The sequence below is a fragment of the Tenrec ecaudatus genome, chromosome 16 (genome assembly GCF_050624435.1).
Source record: "Tenrec ecaudatus isolate mTenEca1 chromosome 16, mTenEca1.hap1, whole genome shotgun sequence".
In the NCBI taxonomy this organism is placed as follows: Eukaryota; Metazoa; Chordata; class Mammalia; order Afrosoricida; family Tenrecidae; genus Tenrec; species Tenrec ecaudatus.
Window position 1 is genome coordinate 24198903 of NC_134545.1, and position 21038 is coordinate 24219940.

At 53.0% G+C, this 21038-nt stretch overlaps 1 protein-coding gene across 2 annotated transcripts in view; it reads right to left on the minus strand.

The window, feature by feature from the left end:
- Positions 1–350: 350 nt before the first annotated feature.
- OSBP2 (oxysterol binding protein 2) overlaps positions 351–21038 on the minus strand; it is a 158974-nt gene continuing 138286 nt past the window's right edge. For both annotated transcript variants that reach the window (XM_075533920.1, XM_075533921.1), the window contains 11 exons: positions 20670–20865; positions 20167–20284; positions 18397–18454; positions 18135–18281; positions 16979–17224; positions 14677–14797; positions 14380–14483; positions 14210–14305; positions 13943–14127; positions 2057–2292; positions 351–1961 (listed from right to left, as the gene is read on the minus strand). In XM_075533920.1, coding sequence (XP_075390035.1) covers positions 1816–1961; positions 2057–2292; positions 13943–14127; positions 14210–14305; positions 14380–14483; positions 14677–14797; positions 16979–17224; positions 18135–18281; positions 18397–18454; positions 20167–20284; positions 20670–20865 — 1653 coding nt within the window. In that variant the 3' untranslated portion in view covers positions 351–1815. The remainder of the gene's footprint in view (positions 1962–2056; positions 2293–13942; positions 14128–14209; positions 14306–14379; positions 14484–14676; positions 14798–16978; positions 17225–18134; positions 18282–18396; positions 18455–20166; positions 20285–20669; positions 20866–21038) is intronic.

The following is a 21038-nucleotide window of genomic DNA, read 5'->3' on the forward strand; positions in this document are numbered from 1 at the left end:
CTGGCTTGCCTCTCTCCCCCACCCCCCCCACCCCACCCCACGCCACCTTCCTACACAATCAAAGCCTCTCCTCAAGTGTCCAGTCCAGCATGGCAAAGAGTACCCAGTAAGCCTGGTAAACCTGGGCTTCTTTACTCTCTGTGATGTGGTGAAAACCTGGTGTCAACTGTCCATTACAGATTCGTATGGAAGCACAAGGAAGCCCGCGTGTGCCTTGCTTCCTGAGCAACCACCCTGTCCTTCCCCCCACACCAATGCCCTGCCTCCCTGTGGGGTACTGCTATTCCACCCGAGTCATGCCGCGCCACCCACCACAGACAGGCAAGTGGGTGGAAAACGCCAAATCCGAGGTTTATTGTGACCAGTCAAAAGGTGCTTGCTGACAAACAGGGTCCGGAAGAGGTACATTCACCAGCACTGCTGGTCCTCAGCCCAGAGCCCAGGGGAGGCCTGGGAGCTGCCTGCTCACTCAGGGGGTGGGAGTGGGGGGCCCTGAGGCAGTGCACACAGTGGTGTTCTCACTTTGAAGTTGTTATTTTTACATATAAAAACCAAACCAGTCCTGGAGTAGAAACTAAAACCCTATGATGGACTTTCAGGGCCCGAACTGAAGTACAAAGGGCTGGAGGGGGCTTGTGGAGGGGCTGAGACCCGGCTGGGGTTACCTCCCCGCCCCCGCCCGCAACCTGTGAGCAGAGCCTTAGGAAGTGGGGTGAGGGAGAAGGCAGGGTTGGCGGGAGGGCCAAACTCAGACAGGAGCCCTGCCGTCATCATTTTTTACTTTCACATACTATAGAAAGTTAAGCAAAATAGCGATTTCATATACATTTATGTATCATATATATAAATTGGGCAAAGAAAGGGTTCAAGGGCAGCACTGAGATGGGGGCACACACACACCCTGACCTCCCCCTGCTCCCAGGCCAGTGGGAAGCTGGGGCTCTGGGGCTTGGTCACCAGCCCAGGCCGAGCGCAGAGTTGGTTCGTTATTGCTGATCGGGGGCCTGGGTCTGGGGGCAGAGCACCTGCAGGCCCAGCTCACGGGTCCTCCTGGCCTTGGGGCGGGGCTGCCGGGCACAGCCAGAGCCTGGCAAGGCCTTTGGCCCTCACATCCCCCTCTGGCCCCTTCAGACCCTTGGCGGGCTGTAGATGGGCGGTGGCTCTAACCCCAGGACTCTGCCCTGGGCTCCTGGCAGGTGGGCAGCTCAAATGTAAGAGGGCCTCGCTATGTTGAGCTGCCCATTCTCCCAATTCAAGGGGTCGGACATCCCGATCCCATTAAATGAGGGGCTCCTGCCAGCGCCCATCAGTGGCAGGAAAGCACACTTGGAAAGTTGTCTGCTGCCAAGAGTTGTACTAAAAACACAGGTATGTCACTAAATGTCATGGCTGGAAAGAAACGGGGTCTTCTTTAAAAAGTCCACCACAGAGAGGCTCCCCGGGGAAGACCAGCAGAGTGCCCACCCACCTCCCGACCCCAAGCTCCCCCGGGTTTGGGCGGGTGCCAAGGCTGCCCACGCCCATGCCAGGCCTGAGTTGTGGTAACACAGGGAGCTTGGATCCCGGGAAGGGGCCTCAAGTCCTGTGAGGAGAGGGGCCCAGAGCGACCCGGTGCACCTGGGGGCTGGAGAAAACTCGGGTCAGTGCTCTCTCCTCCTGATGTGGGAGCCCCCAAAGAATGTTTAAAAACAAACAAACATTAAATTAAACAAAAAAAGAAGAAAGCAAAAAGGGTGAGGAGGGGCGGGAAGAGAAGGGCATAAAAACAGGGGGCCTGGGCTTGGCAGGAGCCTGTATTTGGGAGGGAGGCGGCGCTCAGAAGATGTTGGGGCACATGTGCCAGTCCTGCTGCTCCTTGGCCTCCCAGTAGCCGCCCTTGTACATGCAGGCCGTCTCCCCGGTCAGCGGATCCAGCCTCTTCTCGAACCACAGCGGCGAGTACACTTCCGCCTCCTTCTCCGCTGCGGGGTGGGGGGAAAGCCATGTGTGGGCCCGGGCACCCCCCGCCCCGCCTCGGGCACCCCCCTGCACCCCAGGCCCCGCGCGCCGGCCTCACCGTCCTCCAGGCCGCCGAAGTGGCCGCCCCGCGTGCTGGCCTCCAGCCGCCGCCGCCGCATCAGGCGCTGCTTCTCCTCCAGCCGCTGCTTCTCCGTGTTGGCCTGGTCCCAGTGCCCCTTCTCCATGAGCCGCTGGTCCGGCCGCCGGCGGCTGTCGGTGGGCGCCACGCCCTCCTCCTGCTCGTTCAAGGTCAGCGCCAGCTCCGAGAAGTAGTACATGTTCTCGGCGTTCTCGCTGCACCGGGCAGGGGCGGGTGAGCGTGCCGCTCCCACCCCCGGGGCCCCTCGCCTCCCTCCCGCTGCCGCCACGCAGAGGGGGCCGCAGACGCCCACCTGTCCACGCAGAGGGGGCCGCAGACGCCCACCTGTCCACGCAGAGGGGGCCTGCAGCGCCCACCTGCCCACGCAGAGGGGGCCGCAGACGCCCACCTGCCCACGCAAAGGGGGCCTGCAGCGCCCACCTGTCCACGCAGAGGGGGCCTGCAGCGCCCACCTGCCTCCACACAGAGGGGGCCTGCAGCGCCCACCTGCCCACGCAGAGGGGGCCGCAGACGCCCACCTGCCGCCACGCAGAGGGGGCCGCAGACGCCCACCTGCCCACGCAAAGGGGGCCTGCAGCGCCCACCTGTCCACGCAGAGGGGGCCTGCAGCGCCCACCTGCCCACGCAGAGGGGGCCGCAGACGCCCACCTGCCGCCACGCAGAGGGGGCCGCAGACGCCCACCTGCTGCCACGCAGAGGGGGGCCGCAGACGCCCACCTGCCCACGCAAAGGGGGCCTGCAGCGCCCACCTGTCCACGCAGAGGGGGCCGCAGACGCCCACCTGCCGCCACACAGAGGGGGGGCCGCAGACACCCACCTGTCCACGCAGAAGGGAGGCCGCAGACACCCATCTGCCCATGCGGGGGGGGGGGGGCCCGCAGGCGCCCACCTGCTCACGCAGATGGGGTCCACAGATGCCCATCTGGTCCTTGCTTCCCGGCCCCAGGTCCCTGGCTCCATCACTGCACTCGCCGCCCACCTGCCGCTAGCTGTCCCACCCACTCCATCCTGCTTCCCCGTACACCTCCATGTCCATCCACATGTGACCAGCATCGTGCTGTTTCATAACATCCTTAAAGGTCGGGGACAAACTCTGTCCCAGCTGCATCTCTGATATTGTGCGTCTTCTATTTTAAAGTGCGTGTCTAAGGTTGGGCCGGTTTGTTCTAGTTTGAGGATCCACTTTTGGCTCCGTTGGTGCCATTCTTCTGTGTCCTTTGGAGTCTTTCCTTCTACTTGCTGGGGGTTAATGTTGCTCTTCCTTTTAGTGCCCCTCCCCCCAATATATGCATCTTAAGGCTACGCATTTCCTTGCGGGCACGGCTTTAACCGCATCCTCCCATTTTTGGTAAATATTTTCATTACCATTCAGTTCTAAATATATCCTTTATAACTTCCTTGACCCATGGATCGGTTGGAAGTGTAACTTCATGAACATTTGATAATTATGTTTTTCTTGAATAACCACTTTGGAGTCGGCCAGTAGGCACGGTCTAATTTTAGTCCTCGGAAGTTTCCTTTTGTCATGGCTAGGTGCCATCAAGTCAGGGCCAAACCATAGCGACCCTGTGCACAACAGAATGAAACACGGCCTGTCTCTGTGCCGTCCTCGGGGGTTCCCATGCTTGAGCTCATTGGTGCAGTCGCTGCATCCGTCCACCCCCCGTGAGGCCTTCCTCTTTTCCACTGCCCTTCTCCTTTACCAAGCACGATGTCCTTCTCCAGGGACTGGTCTCTCCTGACGACATGTCCAAAGTATGTCAGATGAAGTCTCACGATCCTTGCTTCTAAGGCAGCAGTTCTCAACCTGTGAGTCTCAGCCCCTTTGGTGGGGGGGGGGTCAAACAACCCTTTCATAGGGGTCACCTAAGACCATCAGAAAACACATATTTCTGATGGTCTCAGGAACCGAGATACCGCTCCTCTGTCCGTCTCCAGGCGGCTCTGCCCACATGCATCTACAAGTACCTGGCATAATAACATCATCATGCCAACCCCATCACATACACCCCGTACAAATACAGGTGCATGTGACAGGGCTGGCACCATAATGTACTTATGCGGACCAGTCACACAGAGCAGTTACTGTGTAGAAAGCAGCTGCTGTGTTGAAAGCAGCTATTCTGTTAAAAGCAGCTATTGTGTTGAAAGTAGCAGTATTGGAGGTAAGATGATACTTCATGAATTATAATTACTGGATAAATATAAAATCATGTACTATAAAATCATCAACTGCAAAAAATGGGAACTTAGTCTGGATGTTGATAGATCTTTATATATTCAGCTGTGGTCGATGTGAATACTGCCCCTTTGCGATAGTAACAGGTATGTAAAAAAACAACAGAGGGAATGGTAAATCATAGGAAACTTTAATGAACTGTATTGACTGAACTATGCCATGGGTAATGTTTTGTATTATGAAAGCTATTGTTTTATATTATTTTCATTAGCAATGACAATGCATCATGTAGAGAAGAACACTGAGAAAAGAAAATATAGTGAGGATTTTTTATAGCATGGTTTTACCTCAATGACATCAGGAATCGAGAAACCACAATGTTTTATCTGTTGTGAAGTTCTATCAGCCGAATCTATGAAGCCAAACAAACTAAAACGCCATTTTGATAGCAAACATCCGAGCTTTGTCAGCAAGGATATCAACTATTTTAGAAGACACATGTGGAGATAACTGAAGGGCAGAGGGATAAATGGCTCGGTGAGCCTCACCTTTCTAGTTTTTAGGTCTCTTGCTTGTGATGGTTGGATCAGGGTGCAGCTGCCTTAGTCAGTTCCCTGCTTCGGCTGGCAAGGCTCACTTCATGCCAGACAGCCCTGAGAAGAAGCCACATGGACCTACCTCAATGCAGCCTTGGGTGCTGGAGCAGCTGTGTGGAGATCCCTGCCAGTGCTGAGATGTTTACATGTTCACTTATTTGGCTTTCCTCCTGTAGCCAGCGTCATAGTGTGTGTTTTGTGAGATGGACGAGAACTTTGTGGATTGGTGTTGGACATATGGGTTAATGTTGGACTTGTGGGCTTGGGCAGCACTGGGCTGGGATGTTTTCTTGATGTGTATTTACCCTTTACATAAAACTCTCTCTTATATATGAGTTTCTGTGGATTTATTTCTCTAAAATACCCTAGACTAACACAATAGTGAGGCAGCGAGAACTGATTTCTCTGCAATGCCAGTTACGAAAATCTGGATTGAGTATTTGCAGTCATATCCTGTTCTCTCTGAGACTATGTTGCGCCTTCTTCTTCCATTTCCAACAACATATCTTTGTGAAACAGGGTTTTCCAGCTTGTTGGTTATTAAGTCTAAATACAGAAGTAGACTTGTGGAAGATGATCTTCGTTGTGCTCTTGCAAAGACTGCCCTGAGAATTTCTGATCTGGTAAGAAAGCAGCTATCTTAACCTTTGCACTGACGTTGCTTTTTATGCATACTGTAGCAAAATGTAGCAACGTAGTTTACTGTTATTATATTAAGACTGTTAGGCATACTGCATCATGCTTCAATTTCTTTTATTTGTCATTGGAAATAAATATTTCACAATATAGGATTACATGTTGTTTTTGTGATTAATCACTATATTTTAATTGTGTTCAATTTGTAACAATAAAAATACACCCCAAATATCAGCTATTTACATTATTGCTATAGTTTATTGTGCCAGCCTGGCCGATAAACACAAGCAGGATTAACTGAAGGGCAGAGGGATAAATGGCTTGCTTGTTCTGTGCCTCAGTTTAAAGGGGTACACAACCTGTGGGATGCCTAGCCTGTGGACTGTGTCGCTGTAAGGTGAGGTCCCTTTAAGCCCACACGATTGGAATGTTCATCTCTGGAGCTGGGGACTGACAGTTGACGACAATTGGGGACCTGCCTTGCTGTTTGCTGCCTGGGTATATATAGACCAGCTCTCTCTACAGAAGGGGACTGGTACCTGGCAGCTCTCAAAACTCGAAAGACTGCTAGTGTCTCACTGCTTTAAAATTTAACTGTTAATTTATTGTATTATCTATCTGTATATTATTTAATGGTTTATTTCTTGAATTATATATCTATCTTTATAAATATATTTATATATAATTACTAGAAATCTGGTTTGTCTCTCTAAAGAACCCTGTCCAATACAATTATGATTCATAATAGTAGCAAAATTACAGTTATGGAGTAGCAATAAAAATAGTTTTATGGTTGGGGGGTCACCACCACAGGAGGAACTGTATTAAAGGGCCGCGGCATCAGGAAGATTGAGCACCTCTGCTCTGAGGAGCACTCTGTCCATGCTTCTTCCAAGACAGATCAGCTTGTCCTTTTAGTACACGGTGCTTTTAATCTTCTTCTCTAGCAACCACGGTGCAAACCATTGATTCTTCAGTCTTCCTTATCCAATGTCCAACTGTCACATGCATAGGCGGCCGTGGAAAATATCGTGGCTTGCGTCAGGTGCACCTTAGTCCTCAAAGTAACATTCTTGCTTTTCGATGCTCTAAAGAGATTTGTGCAACAGATTGACTTAATGCGACCAGTATTTTGACCTCCTGACTGCTGTTTCCATCTTTTCTCTTTTTACTTACTGGTTCAGTTGTGAGGGTATTGATTTTATTGGGTTGTAATTCATTCTGACGGGTGCAATCCTTTTTTTTTTAATTAATAAATCTTTTTATTGGGGCTCATACAACTCTTATCACAATCCACACATACATCAATTGAGCAAAGCACCCTTATACATTCGTTGTCCTCATCATTCTCAAAATTCGCCTTCCACTTGGGTTCCTGGAATCAGCTCGGTTTCGTTTTTTTCCCCCTCCCCCTCCATCAATATTTTAAAAAACCTATTGAAAATATGTTTCTGTCTATCCAAGGCTGCAATCCTTAATCATCATTAGCAAGTGTTTCCCGTCCTCCTCATGTTCAGCAGCCAAAGTTGTGTCTTGTCACATGAATATTGCAGGTTATTAAGAAGCCTTCATCCAATCCTGATACTGCATTCTTCTTTATACAATCCATCTTATCCGATTCTTTGCTCAGCCTACAGATTAAATAAGTATGGGGAAAGAATACAACTTGTCACACGCCTTTCCTGATTGTAAACCATACAGTAGTCCCTTGTTCTGTTCATACAACTGCAGCTTGATCCATGTACAAGTTCCCTGTGAACACAATGAAGTGTTCTGGGATTCCCATTCTTCTCAAAGTCATCCGTGGTTGGTTATGATCCACATAGTTGAAAGCCTTGGCCTAGTCGCTAAAACCCAAGCAAGCATCTTTCTGTTGTCCTCTGCTTTCAGCCAAGGTCCATCTGGCATCAGCAATGATATTTCTTGTTCCCTGTCCTCTTCTGAATCCAGCCTGAGCCTCTGGCAGCTCCCTGTCAATGTACTGCTGCAACCATTGCTGTTGGATGATCTTCTACAAAATTTTACGTGCCTGTGTTATCAAGGATATTGTTCTATAATTTGTGCTTTCTGTTGGGTCACCTTTCTTCCACTCAGTTGGTCCAGTGGCTGCCTTCCCAATTGCCTGGCATAGAGGGGCGAGTGCTTCCAGTGTTTCACCAGCTGGTTGTAACATTTCAATTAGTATTCCATCAACCCCGGGAGCCTTGCTTGTGGCCAATGCCTTTTTGCTCCTATGCTTCTTCTACAATGGTGCAATGTCGACTAGTTCTTTCTGGTACAGTGATTCTACGTATTTTTTCCCCATCTTCTTTTGATATTTCCCATATCATTCTTTATTTTGCTCATAGAATCTTTCAATATTGCAACTTGAGGCTTAAATTTTTTCTTGATTTTTAAGATATCCTGAATGTGTTCTTATTTTGGGTTTTCTAACTCTAGGGCTTTGCACATTTCAGTATAATATTTGGCTTTGTCTTGAACTGCCCTTTGAAATTTCCTGTTTCAGCTCTTGGACTTCATCATTTCTTCCTTTAGCCTCAGCTGCTCTATGATTAAGAGGAAGTTTCAAAATCTCTTCTGACATCAATTTTGATCTTTTCTTTCTTTCCTGTCTTTTTAATGAGCTTTTGCTTTCTTCGTGGGTGATATTCCAGATGCCCTCCCACAGCTCATCAGGTCTTCTGTCATTAGTGTTCAATGCATGAAGTGTGTTCTTGACATGTTCATGAAATTCAAGGGGGATAGACTCAAGGCCATGTTTTGGTTCTCACGGACTTGTTTTCATTTCTTTCAGCTTTGTCTTGAACATGCATACGAGCAATTGATGGTCTGTTCCACAGTCAACCCCTGGCCTGGTTTTAGCTGCTGAGATTGAGCTTCTCCAGCATCTTTTCACAGATGTAGTTAATTTGACTTTTGTGTATTCCATCCGGGGAACTCCATGTTGTTAAAAAAGAGGTATTTGCTATGAACAAGTCATTGGTTTTGTAAAATTCTTTTTTTTGTAGTTAGTTCAAGGATTGTTCGTTGGCCCTTAGGAATGTTTTCCAGTCCAGTCTGTTGGGGCACCACACCCTGGTCCCAAAGAACACCCGCCGCCCCACTCCCCCACTGTTCCGCTGCGCTCCCCCAGTGCTTCGCCTTGGTGTGGTGGGATCAGGTCAGGTGCAATTCCCACACTGTGTCTCCGGTGCTGTCCCCTGTATCGCCCGTAGCCACTGAGGGGCAGCATGTCTCACAGTGGGGCCAGCCATGTTGTTCCCTCTGTGGACTGGCTGCTCTACTCAGGAACATCATCCTCACGGCCTCGTGGGCCAGGCTGTGCTCCACTCTCGCCTCCTGCCCCTTCATCTGCTCCCATGTGCTCCGATCAGACATGTCCCTCTCTCGGAGCTGCAGAATCAATGTCGTCCTTTGAAACAAATTCTTCTGGGGGGAGGGGCAGGCATCCACTTAATTTTTGATAAGGTTTTGTAAAATTCTATCGCGTGATTTCCCGCTTTGATTCTATCATGAAGCTCACATTTTTCTACTGTTCCTTCCTCTTTATTTCCAACATTGGCATTCCAATCACCAAATACTTATCAATGCATTTTGACTGTAGATTTTATCAATTTCACACTGACGTCATTGGTAGAATTCTTTAATTTCTTCGTCACTAACTTTTTTGGTTGGTGCATAAAGTTGAAAAATAGTTGTACTGATTGGGTTTCCTTGAAGGGGCATATATACAAGGGGGTAACCAACAAAAACCAGAATCTGTTTTTCAAAGCTATTTAATTTTTTTTAATAAAACAACCTTGTGACCTTCAAAGCACCCTTTCATTACACTTACATTGTCCTATGACTCCATCCTTGGAAACATGTTTCGAACTCATCTGTTTGGATGGCTGACAGCGCCTCCCATGTTTTTTTCCTCACCTCTTCTATGTCATCAAATCATTGTCCTTTTCATGTCCCTCTTAAGGAAACAACAACAAGAAGTCTCATGGAGTGTGGTCAGGCGAGTAAGGTGCATGGAGCAAGAGAGGCATGCTGATTTTTTTGCCCCAAACTGGTACACTGAGATGGCTGCATGAGCAGATACATTATCACAGTGGCAGAACCAGTCCCCTATCTGCTAAAAATCAGGGATTTTGTCACACTGTTACACAATCTTATCAGAACCTCTAAAGAGAAAGCTTGATTAACAAGTCTAACCTGGTGGAACAAATTTCAAATGCACTACGAGTCAACATTTTCATCCATTCAGCAAGTTGACAGACATCCAAAGTGAGGTTTGTCATCAATCAACAACTCACCTTTTTGAAATGAGAAAGCCACTCAGACAATTGAGTTTTTCCCATCATGCTGTCCTTGGGAGCTGTGCTCAACATCACAACATTTTTCCCGAACAGGAAACAAAATCTCACAGCCGCCCACTGTTCTCTTAAATTGGCCATCACAAGAAAATGAGGTTCAAGCGAAACTGCTTTTATGAAATAACTCGCTGTGGCCAGAGAGACCCTTCCCAGGCGATGCCACTGGGTGCACTGACTCAGGGCAAGTTGCTTGATGCTTTCCTAGTGGGAAAAACACGTTCCATGAAAGCTCTGCTCAATGGAGTTTTCCGTTTGCTTTTCTTGTGGCCCCTCATATTATCATATAATAGACAGTTTTGTACTTTATGATTGATTTGACAGCAAATGCCACGTTACTTATCTTGATTGTGTCATTCCCAGCATAGTAAATCATGTTATTTTCTGATGCAAAATGGGCAGTATCAGTCCATTTCAGCTCATGCATGCTTTGCATATCAATCTTTATCGTCCCATTTCATTTTTGATCACTTCCAACTTCCTAGATTCATACTTCCGCACATTCCACGTTCCAATCACTAGCAGATTTTTGCAGCTGTTTCTCCTTCGGTTGAGTTGTGCTCCATCAGCCAATGAAGCGCCTGGAGACTCCACAGGCTTAACCTGACTCATGTCACCATCGCTGGCTACAGCCTGAGAAAGCAGCTCCTATTCAAGGGCCCGTCCTGTACTTCCATCCATCAGGTCCTCTGTACCTGACAATGCTCCGAAACGATGCATAAGGTTTTCGGCGGTGGCTCCTCCCTCCAAAGTGGGGGGCTGAGTCCTTTGTTGTCTGTTCTGAGTCTGGAAGTCCGCAGAAGCCTGCTCACCCCGGGGGACCCTGCTGGCACTTGAAATAGCAGCGACACAGCTTCCAGCATCCCAGCCACACACAAGCCACCGCAGTATGACGGACGGACTGGCAGACACGTGGTGGTAATTTCCTACATGGTAACTTTTGCAGGTGTCCCATGTGCTGCAGGGGAATGCTTTCTCGCAGTGACCGAATGCAGTGGCAGAGGCGTGCTCCTTCCCCACGTTATCATTCTCGCGTTTCTGTCTGTATCGTGAGGGTACGTACAGGGTACATTCAAATAGAAAGCTCATCTTCCTGGTGAATGGAACATTTATCATGAACTTTCCTCTTATCCGCAGTGTTCCTTTTAGTCCTACAACCTGTTTGGTGAGATTAATAAACACAGCCACGCATATTTATGGAGGACGTCTTTCTAAATTTTCACTTCAGCCCGTCTTTGTCTTCCTATTGAAATGTATCTGCCGCAGACTGCATTGCCGACAGGTTTAGGGAGGAGGGCTGCTTATCCCGACTCAGAGTGGCCCACTGAGCTCCAGCTTTAGCGACTGGGACAGCGATTCAGTACCGGTGAGGGGAGCGGCTAGCTTGTTTCAATGATTTCCAGGGCTCCATGATTTGACTCTTTCATCTATTACAGCGTCTTCACTGACGCTGACACATTAAGTTACATAAACGCCTCTCACCGTTTTAACTCTAGGGGTCGCTGCACTTACTGGGATTCCGGGAAATATCACTTTAAACTTTTTGAGAGCTGATGAATCTTGCATTTTTTATCTTAGACGCTTAACTCTTTTAGGAATACTTCCATTCACACAAGACATAAGTATATATATATAATTATGCATGTGTGTATATAGGTATATGTTATTATATATTAAGCATTTGAATATATTTATATATTTGGAAATAAACCTGCATTTTTATATTCATATGTTTAAGATATAGTAAATATATAGCATATACATATTTTATATATTTATATATTTGATATCTAATGCCTATAAAATGCTATATAAATATAAATACCTATACATATATAATGTGTTGTCTATGTTATATTATATAAACATTCATATGTAAGTATACATACACATGAATATGTATATTATATGTAGCACATGTTATATATTAGGTCTATGTAAATATACGTATTGATGTGTATGCGTAAATAACAACTGCCACACAGCTGCCCTTGTGCCGAATGGACACGTGGTGCCTCACTGGTGTCGCCCTGTGCCCCAGGGTTTCTCAGAATGGGTTTTTCTGAGGTGCCTGTGGGAGGAGCTGAGCATGTGGCAGTTGGGTGGCCAGCAGAGCCCTCTGGAGGGACCTTCTTCCTCTGTGTGCTTACGTGTGTGCGCATACCTAGGGGTTTTAGAAAGTTTCTAGAAAAATTCCATTATCATTTAATTCCATTTTTCCCCACAAACTCTTTGGCGCTCCCTCGAGTACGTGTGCATACATATACACACCATATGTATGTATCCGTGTGCATGTATGTAAATAAAGCACTCGATTCAAAGAAGAGTGAATCGGCCCTCCTGCGCCTGCGGGGTGGACTGGAGAGCAGTTTGCCCTCCATCTGCTCCTGTTCTGACAAAGGGGTCATGTGGTCATGTTCTAACTCTATCGTGGAGATTTGAAATCTCGACAATATTGGCATGTCTGCACACACGCTGTCTTCTTGGGTTCACATATGTGTGCGCTCCGTGCATGTGGTCAGACAGCCGGAGCTTCCCTCGGGAATCATTTCCTTCCGCCTGCAGGATGCCCACTAGAGCCGGTCTGCGAGTGTGAGGCTGGCTGCGACGTCGGAAACATCTGTCAGCGTGGTTCTCTGGGCGACTTTCCATGAGTGCAGAGTGGGGGGCTCGAGGGGATTCCTGTGCTGAGTGGACAGTTATCTTTCAACTGTCTTCTTGACAGCCTGTTGTTAAGTCTCTGAGTGCTGTCTTTTCAAATCTGGTTGCTTAATATTTTACCTTTCATTGAGTTTTCAGCAGTTAAATTTCACTGTTAAATTCACCACTTCTCTTCAGAGGCTGAGGCAGTGACAGAATCTCCTGGCAACTTGAGCGAAGGGGTGGGGTCTAGCCTGTCAATCACGTCATGGCTTGATGACCTCATTTGGAGGAGCGAGGGAGATAAATAGCTCACCGGAGGCCAGACCCAGTCTCTCTGCCTCCCCTTTCCTGCTGTTGAGTCACTCAGAGAGCAGGAGGAGACATGTAGAGACCTGTCCCAGCACTGAGATGCTTCCACTGCCACTGGCTCCACAAGACCTTCCACCCATTGGCCTGTGATCTTCCTGCATTCGGCATCATTGCATGTGCTGCATGAGTCTAAAGAGGAATTTATGAACTGGTATCGGACATGTGAGCTAATATCAAACTTATGGACTTGATCTGGACTGGGCTGGGATGTTTTCTCAATAGACAATTGCTCTTTTATAGAAAGCTCTTTCTTATACACATCTGAGTGTTATGAATGTGTTTCTCTAGTCAACCCAGACGAACACAGATACAGTTTTTCTTCTTGGGACTAGAGGTAGGCTAGACCCTGTTCTTGAACTCCCTATCAAGAAGAGATTCCATGCCTGGTGAGGTACACACTCTGTAATTTCTAAAGTAACTATGACAATAATGCACTTAAGTAGAGTCCCAAGAGGAAAAGAAATAAATACAAATATATTTCCCAGAATAAAAATAGCCCCCCCCAAAAAAAGTTGCCATCAAGTTGATCCCAACGCATGGCAACTCCGTGTGTTGGAAAGGAGCCAGGCCTTTCTTCCACAGCCCTGATGGGTGGATTTGGACCACCATCCTTCAGCCCATTGAAAAACTGCTTGAAAGAGATGAAAGCTCTCTGATGGGGCCCCCAGGAACCCATTCTCCTTGCTGCCCTTTCCCTGGGCTCCTCTGGTGGTAGCTCTTCCTGACCCGCACTCAGCTGGTGGTGTCCTCTCTTCTTCATTGCAGTGGGCTTATATGTCTTTGTCGGATTTCCACTCAGTTTCCTTTAGAGCTGCCACCTTCCCATTTGCTTTTCTTTCAGCCTCGCAGGAGCTGTCCTGCAGCCCAGTCGCACTGCACGCACCATACTACTTGCTACGGAATGCCCGCTGCCCAAAGGCACAGAGCTTGGCAGGTCCTGCAACCCAGCCGGGGAATGAACCCACCCCTGCCTTCCGCGCCCCACTCCTCCAGCTCATGTGCCCCTTCTGCTCTCCTCCACTCTGTCCTTTTGGCCCCTGGCCGCCCCGCCGGCCCCACTCACGGCAGTGGGTACTTCTTCCACAGCAGCTTGGCCGGCAGTGTCTGGTAAATCGTCTTCTGCTTCCCGTCCAGGGTGGGGCTGCTGGGGCCGCTCTGCACCACCTTGGCGCACTCCATCTGCTCGTCCCACGAGCCGGACAGCACGTAGTGGGCCTTGCCCTGGCTGTCACTCACCACTCCTGTCACCTGGGCACATAGCAGGACCAGCACTGGCACCCGCACCCACCCTGGGTGCCCAGGCTCTGAGGTTGGGACGGCCCCTGCTTACCTTTCGGGCTGCCTCCTTGGAGAAGTAGCTGTAGGGCAGGAACTTCAGCTGGCACCGGTCCCTGGTCTTATGGTTCACAATCTCAATGTCGCCCGTCTGGGGAGAGAGGCGGTGGTCAGCGGCCAGTCGGTGGGCGGCCCCACCAGCCCACTCCCAGCGGGCCCCCTGACCTGGTCGATCCAGAGCTTGCCCACGATGATGTTGTGCACGGTCGAGGTGCCCTTCCTCCACACGTAGTGGTTCCCGCTGGCCTGGAATTCCAGGTGGATGGCACCTGGCAGACAGCACACGGCCCGGGGTCGGAAGTCAGGCCACGGCCCAGGGTCTTGGAGCGGCGTGCTGGACAACCCGCACTGTCTTCATAGGGATTAGGGTGGGGCACCCTGGGGGAAACCTCAGGGGTGCTGGGTTGGGACAGCTCTGCCCTTCTCAGGATGTCCCTGTCGGGAGCGCCGCAGTCTGCTCACCTAAGGGCATGATGGAGAGGTACTTCCCTCGGAATTTGCTGGCGATGGTGATCTCCTGCCAGAGGCTCCAGCCGTGCTTGGAGGAGACGTGGTGCGCCGCTGACGGCGGGTGGTGGCTCACCTAGGTCAGACCCACGAGCCTTGTGAGCGTTGGTGGGCAGGTCCCAAGTACCTGGCCCGGGCCACGTGGGACAGCTTGCCCAGTACCTTCTCCCTGCTCAGGTCTCAGGCCTAGAAGCCCCCAGGGGCCATGGTCCACCCATACCCACAAGCCCAGCCAGCATCGGCCCTGCAGCCCAGCTGGCTGCCCTGACCCTGCCTGGCTGGGACAACTAGGTCTGGCGTCTCTGACCTCCCAGCCCTGGGCTGTGCAGTGGGGTGATGGGAGGGCCTGCAACCCTCAGGCCCGCCCATGTGGAAGAATGCTTTCATTGCAGTGATCCTTTTGCTGTGTAATCTTCACAGCCGGCCAAGGGACACAGCTCTAACCAGGGGCTACTAAGGCTCAGACGGCCACGCTCAGGGAGGACTGGCCTCCAGTGAGTCCGGCCAGGCTCCAGAGTGACTGAGTACGTGCCCTTCCTCAGGCTGAGGGGGGCCTTATCTGGCCACCACACAGGGCCCCACGGACACCAGTGACCACCTAAGTCCTGTTCGTCCACCCCTCGCCCCCATGCCCCTGCTGGCTTCACAGCACCCTCCCTGAACCCTCCCCTTGTCACCTCTTCCTGGAGCAGCCTGCTCCCCGGACTCCCCACCTCTGCCCTCAGGCCGGCTCCCAGCTGACTTCACTCCCTCACACAGGCTTTCCAACCTGAGCAGATGACACTGAGCTCTGGCCACCGCCCTTGTGGGTGGCCTTCCCGCTACTGGCTCCTGCCTGAGCATGGCTGCACTGTCCCTGTGGAGGGTCCTCCACTGCCCACCAGCTCTACTTCAGGGGCACACACAAGGCATGGCCTCCCAGGAGATGATCAGTGCTTCCAGCTGCTTGTTCCAGACACTTTGGAGCTGCCCTGGACTCCTGTCCCTCAGAGTCCACAGCCAATCTTGTTAATACCTCTTGCCAGCCCACGTGCCCAGAGCCTGCTCCCTCCCCCAGGGTCACCTGGGGCTGAGGCTGCGGCCAGTCTCCCTGCTTCCACCTCACCCCACAGCAGCCACAGGAACCCCGGGAATGACAAGGACAGAGACTCTGGCCTGCCTGCTTTCCCCCGGGTTCTCCACAACCCACCCTCTTCCTGACAGTGCAGATTCTGCCTTGCTCACCAGTCCACGTGCACGGACTCTGCCCTCCAACCGCATTCGCCTCCTTCTCAGCTAGACCCTTGGCAGCTCCCGGTGCACAGCGGGTGCTGAGTCAACGCTTGTAGAACGGCTGAGCGCTTGGTGGGTGTGGTAGTTACATAATCTGGTGTCAATTTGGGACTTGAGAGGATTCAGAGTGAAGGGGTGGAGTCTAGTCTGCCAATCGGGTCATAGTCAATGAGGCCTCTGGGTGGGCATGGCCTTCTCCTGAGGATTCTGGGAATTCTGGGATTTCCTCCTTGGAGGTGGGAGACACTTGGCTTTCACTCCTTCACTCCCTTGGAGCCTCTCCACTGACAAGGCCGACTCCCTGTGAAACATCCCTGAGGAGAAGCCACATGGACCTACCCTAATGTAGCCAGAACCCTGGACCTGGAGAAAACATGTGGAGACCCCTGCCAGCGCTGAGATGCTTACAATGCCACTGGATCCAAAGACTTTCTACCCACTGGCCTGTGATCTTCTGCATTCAGCATCATTGCATGTGTTTCATGAATCTGAAGAGGACTTTATAGATTGGCATCGGACATATGGGCTAATAGCAGACTTATGGGCTTGGACTGGACTGGGTTGGGATGCCTTCTTAATGTACAATTACCTTTATATAAAACTCTCTCTTATACACATATGTGTGTTCATAAATTTGTTTCTCTAGTCTACCCAGAAGGTCTCCCCATCACATCCGCATCTACATCCACAGTATCAGCACCCCTTCCCTCCCTCCCTCCGAGTCTCAGCTCTGCACTCACTGATCCAGCCAAGTCCTTCAGATCCACACTTCCCTGCTTCAGCGGACTCCCAGCAGCCCTTGAAAACGCCTGCCTCCTCTGCTCCTCCACACGCCCTCCCTGTCCCTGCCCTAGCTGGCCCAGCCACTGGAGCAGAGAGATGTCCTGTCAATCCCTTGGGAAAGGTCAGAGGGCACAACCTGTTGACCTCACTGTCCCTGGTGCCTGGGGGGCAGCTTGGTGGCAGCCCTGGCCCCAGAGCACACCTGCTCGCAGAGGGAGCGCAGGCCCATGTCATCCAGGCGGTCCAGCTCGAAGGTCTCGCCCAGCATGGGGTTGAAGGGCTTGGCGATGCGGTGCACGGTGGTGGAGTAGGAGGACACAGAGAAGGCGGCCACCAGGCACATCTGCTCCATGGAGCTGGTGCAGCTGACCGCCTTGTCCAGCAGGTGGTGGTACTCCAGGTCCTCCGTCAGTCGCTGGAGCATGGACAGGGGCTCATTAAAGTTCACCTGCAGGGGGAGCGGGGCAGGGCGATTAGGCGGTGGTGCCTGGCCAGCCACTGAGGGGGCCCATAAGACACTGTCCAGCATGGGCCCTGGGGTCAGCCCGGCAGCAATGCTTCTCCCAGAGGCTTAGGGACATCCGGCCCCGATGACACCCTGGAGATCCTAAAACTGCAGCGCCTCCTGCACCCCCCAAACCTCACCTCCCTGCTACTGTTTGCGGCATAGCACCCCCACCCCCACCCCCCCACACACACGTTCTGAGGTGCCAAGCGTTATAGAGTTTTGTTCTAGTTACTGTCAGTGGCCCCTGCTGGAGGAGACTGGAAGCCCCCCACCCCCACCCCCCGCGAAGGCCAGGTCTCTGGCTTGTCCATCACGTTCTTCAGCGACAAATCACAGGCGTGTCCCATCGGCATTGCCTGCTAGCCCAGCTGGTTCTAGAACGGACAATGGGGGGTTCCAGTGGCGAGCAGGTAGGCAGGTTTCTGCCTAGGGGTGTAGTGGAGTGGAGTGGAGGGGCCAGGGCCTGGGTGTAGAGCTTTGCAGATGTTGACCCAGGGGCCAGAGATGTCCAGGGATCGCACAGGGTCACACAGAGAGAGAAAGCAAGCCAGGCCTGGAGCCACGGGCAAGGGCAGAAGGTCCAGGGACAGCGAGCAGCACAGAGAAGACTCCAGCCACCTCACCAACAAACTCCAATCCTGTGAGCCCCCAGCTAGGAGGTAGGCCCGGCAGACTCGGGAGGTCCCGTGAGCTCATGGGAAGCCCAGGTTCCCCCCACATCTCTGACCCCCTCTCTGGAAGCCTGGAGCTGAGCAGAGGCGTGCGCATGTGCTGCCCAGGGCCTTTCCTGATGAGAGTGGTGTGCAGGCTGCTGGCTCGCTCGCCCGGTGCCAGGCCTCATGGCACCTACCGGCATGGGGATCTTGGAGAGCTCCCGGCCAATGCAGTTCTTCATGATGCTCCAGAGGTTAAGGCTGTAGTTGGGCTTGTCGGGGATGCGGGATCTCCTCTTGATTGTGGGTGGAGCTTGGAGCTCAGACGAGGTACTGTCCAGCACCTGCCGGAGGAGCCGGTGCAGTTGTCAAGCAGGGCCCCAGGCCCTGCCCGCGCTCCTGACCAGCCTGGCCCAGGGCTGAGCGGAGACCCAGAGCTCTCCGCCGTGGGACACTCACATTGTCGGTGGCGGTCCAGTCGTCCACGGAGACGGATTCTGTCTCATCCTCGGCTTTACTGCAGAGAAAGAGAGGGACGCGCTCATGACACACGCCCGAGTCCCGTCCCCCCTTCTCTCCAGAGCACTCCTCAAAGAGCGGGAGGAGGCTCGTGGACTTTGGGAAATTGCAGGCGGAGGCTGTGGGCTCTGCCAGGGCAGCGACCGGAGGTGCTCCCACCCATGTCGTCGTTAGCTGGGCTCTGTGCACATGGCCCCCGGGGACTGCCTAGTCCCGGCTGAGCCCGAGGGTGGACATGGAGCAGAGCCCACTGTGTCCTTCCTGTCTATAGGTCTGCTTCCCTGTGAAGTGGCCTCCTTGAGGGCCCACGTGGACCCGGCCTGTCCCTGGACTGGACGTACATCTGTGTAGAACAGCGGGCAGGCCAGCAGGGAGGCACCCTGTCTGGGGGGCCCTGCTCCCGGGAGCATGAGGGAAGCGGGGGCCGCCGGGACCTCAGGGATGAAGAGCCATCAGGGTTACTAAGCTGACTGGGGGTGGGCGCTGCAGATGGGGCAGCAGGGGAGAGGCACTGGGCAGGACAGAAGTGGCCCGGGCACCCAGTGAAGCTGCACACAGAGGGGCCTTGGGAGAAGAGGCCCCGGGGACCATGTCAAGTGTCATGGGATGAGTGACAAGGTCCACCCGTGAGGACCCTCAGGTAGGAAGAGGGGCAGGTGGTGACGCTGGGCCCCTGTTTCCTCGCGGGGGAGCCAGGGGCTGCTCGGTAGGCAGAGCGGGAGGCCAGGACCCGGTGGCCGCTGGGTGACAAGACGGAAGGAGAGCCTCGTGCGGAGCATGTTCACCTTGAATGTCCAGTGCTACTGGACACGAGTCAGGGGGCTGCTTGCCTCATGTGGAGCACACTGCTGCCGGGGCCTGGCGGGAGAGAGGCTGTCCGGCTGCCTCTCTTTGGAAGCCACTGGGGAGAGGAGGGCGGGAGGTGCCCAAGCCTGGAATGACCTCCTTTCACTGACTGGGACGTCCTCACTGCCCTCAGCCTCTCTGGGGAGGTGTATGAAGGCAGCGAACATTGCGGGTGGGCAGAGGGGCAGATGTGGGTATATATAGACCAGGCTCTGGGTGTACCCCAAGCGGGCGGACTTATGCTGGGGCCCTGGCTGCTGGGAGTTACAGCTATGTGTCTGTGGGGGCCGGGGTCCCTGCCCGACCTCATGCAGGGACCCTGGTGGGGACATGGCGGGGCGTGCTGACTCAGAGTAGCAGCTGCCCATCTCTCCCACTCAAGGTCCCAGGCAGGGGCCCGGGTCCCCCGGGAGCTCGCATCCCTCCACATGGAGTCCCTCACCAACTGCTCTGTTAGCTGGAAATCTGAAAAGGTCTCAAGCAGGAGCGAACTCCTACTTTTGTCCCATTTTGTGGACATCCCCACGCCCCCACCCCTAACTGCAAGGAGCCTGCCTCTCGCTCCTTTCCCACCCAACAGGCTGTGCCCCCCCCTCCACCTCCCACCGCCCAGCATCCCTTCTGTGACTCAAGAACAGCCAGGTGCCCTGGGTCTTGCCGGGGGTACTTAGAAGCTCCCCTGGCAAGTGTCTTGGAGACAGAAAAGGGAAGTAAAGCCCGTTTTGTCTTCCTGTCGAATGCTCACTCAGCTGTGGGAGTGACCGGGCCCATGGGCAGCTCTGCGGAGAATCCGCGGGAGCCTGCTTCTCAGCCCTCGCCTGTGGTCTAGCGCCCGGCTACGGTTGGGGTCTCCGAGCCACCCACCTGGACTCCTTGGACTCTGTGATTACGGTGATGAAGGACGTGGAGTCTTCCATGGCGTCGAAATACTCGGTATCTTCATCTTCCTCACTGTCCTCTCCTTTGGAAGTCAAGAGGCTTCCTGAGGACACACGGGACTTGTCACTCGGCACGTGTGCCTCGCTCACCCCAGGAAGCCTGGAGCCCCAAAGACTTGCCGACTCCCCCTGTCCATCCTGTACCTCTCCATACTGCCCCCACCCTACCCCATTCCTCTCCCTGCTCCTGCACCTGGCCCACATGGCTGGCTGCCCATGCACGGCTGTGGTTCGGGCTTGGAGGCCTCCTCTGGGAAGCCTTCCCTGATTTCTCCATGGATTCCTTGGCCTGTCGGCCAGTGTCTAGTCCATTCCTAACGGGGCCCACAGCCCGAGGACAGGGGTGGTGGTGCCTGGGCTCACCAAACCTTTCTTCGGAGGGTTTGAACCCAGGTACAGAGACGGCGGCCCAGGCCAGGCTCCACTCACCCTCGCTGAAGCTCTTGGTGGGGTTGGCGGGCCGCCCGGAGGTGCTGTTGCGGAAGGCCCGCTCCAGGCTGTTGTGCTGCTTGGCTAGCTGCTCGATGGTCTCCTCCAGGTGGAGGCGCTGCGCATGCTCATACTGCAGAGCTCGCTGCCACTTCCGGCTGTGGGTCTCCGCTAGGTCCAGGAAGTCCCTGCAGGCCTGGGGCGGGGAGGCTGCCCTGAGGGCCACCGCCCCAACTCCCGACAGCCTCCCCAGCCCTCTCCAGGTGGCCAGAAGTGGGTCTGGGAGGACCTGAGCTCAGGGGCTGGCACCCACCAGGGCCAGCAGCATGCCGTTTGGGGGAGCACAAAACCAGGGACCAAGGCCACTCA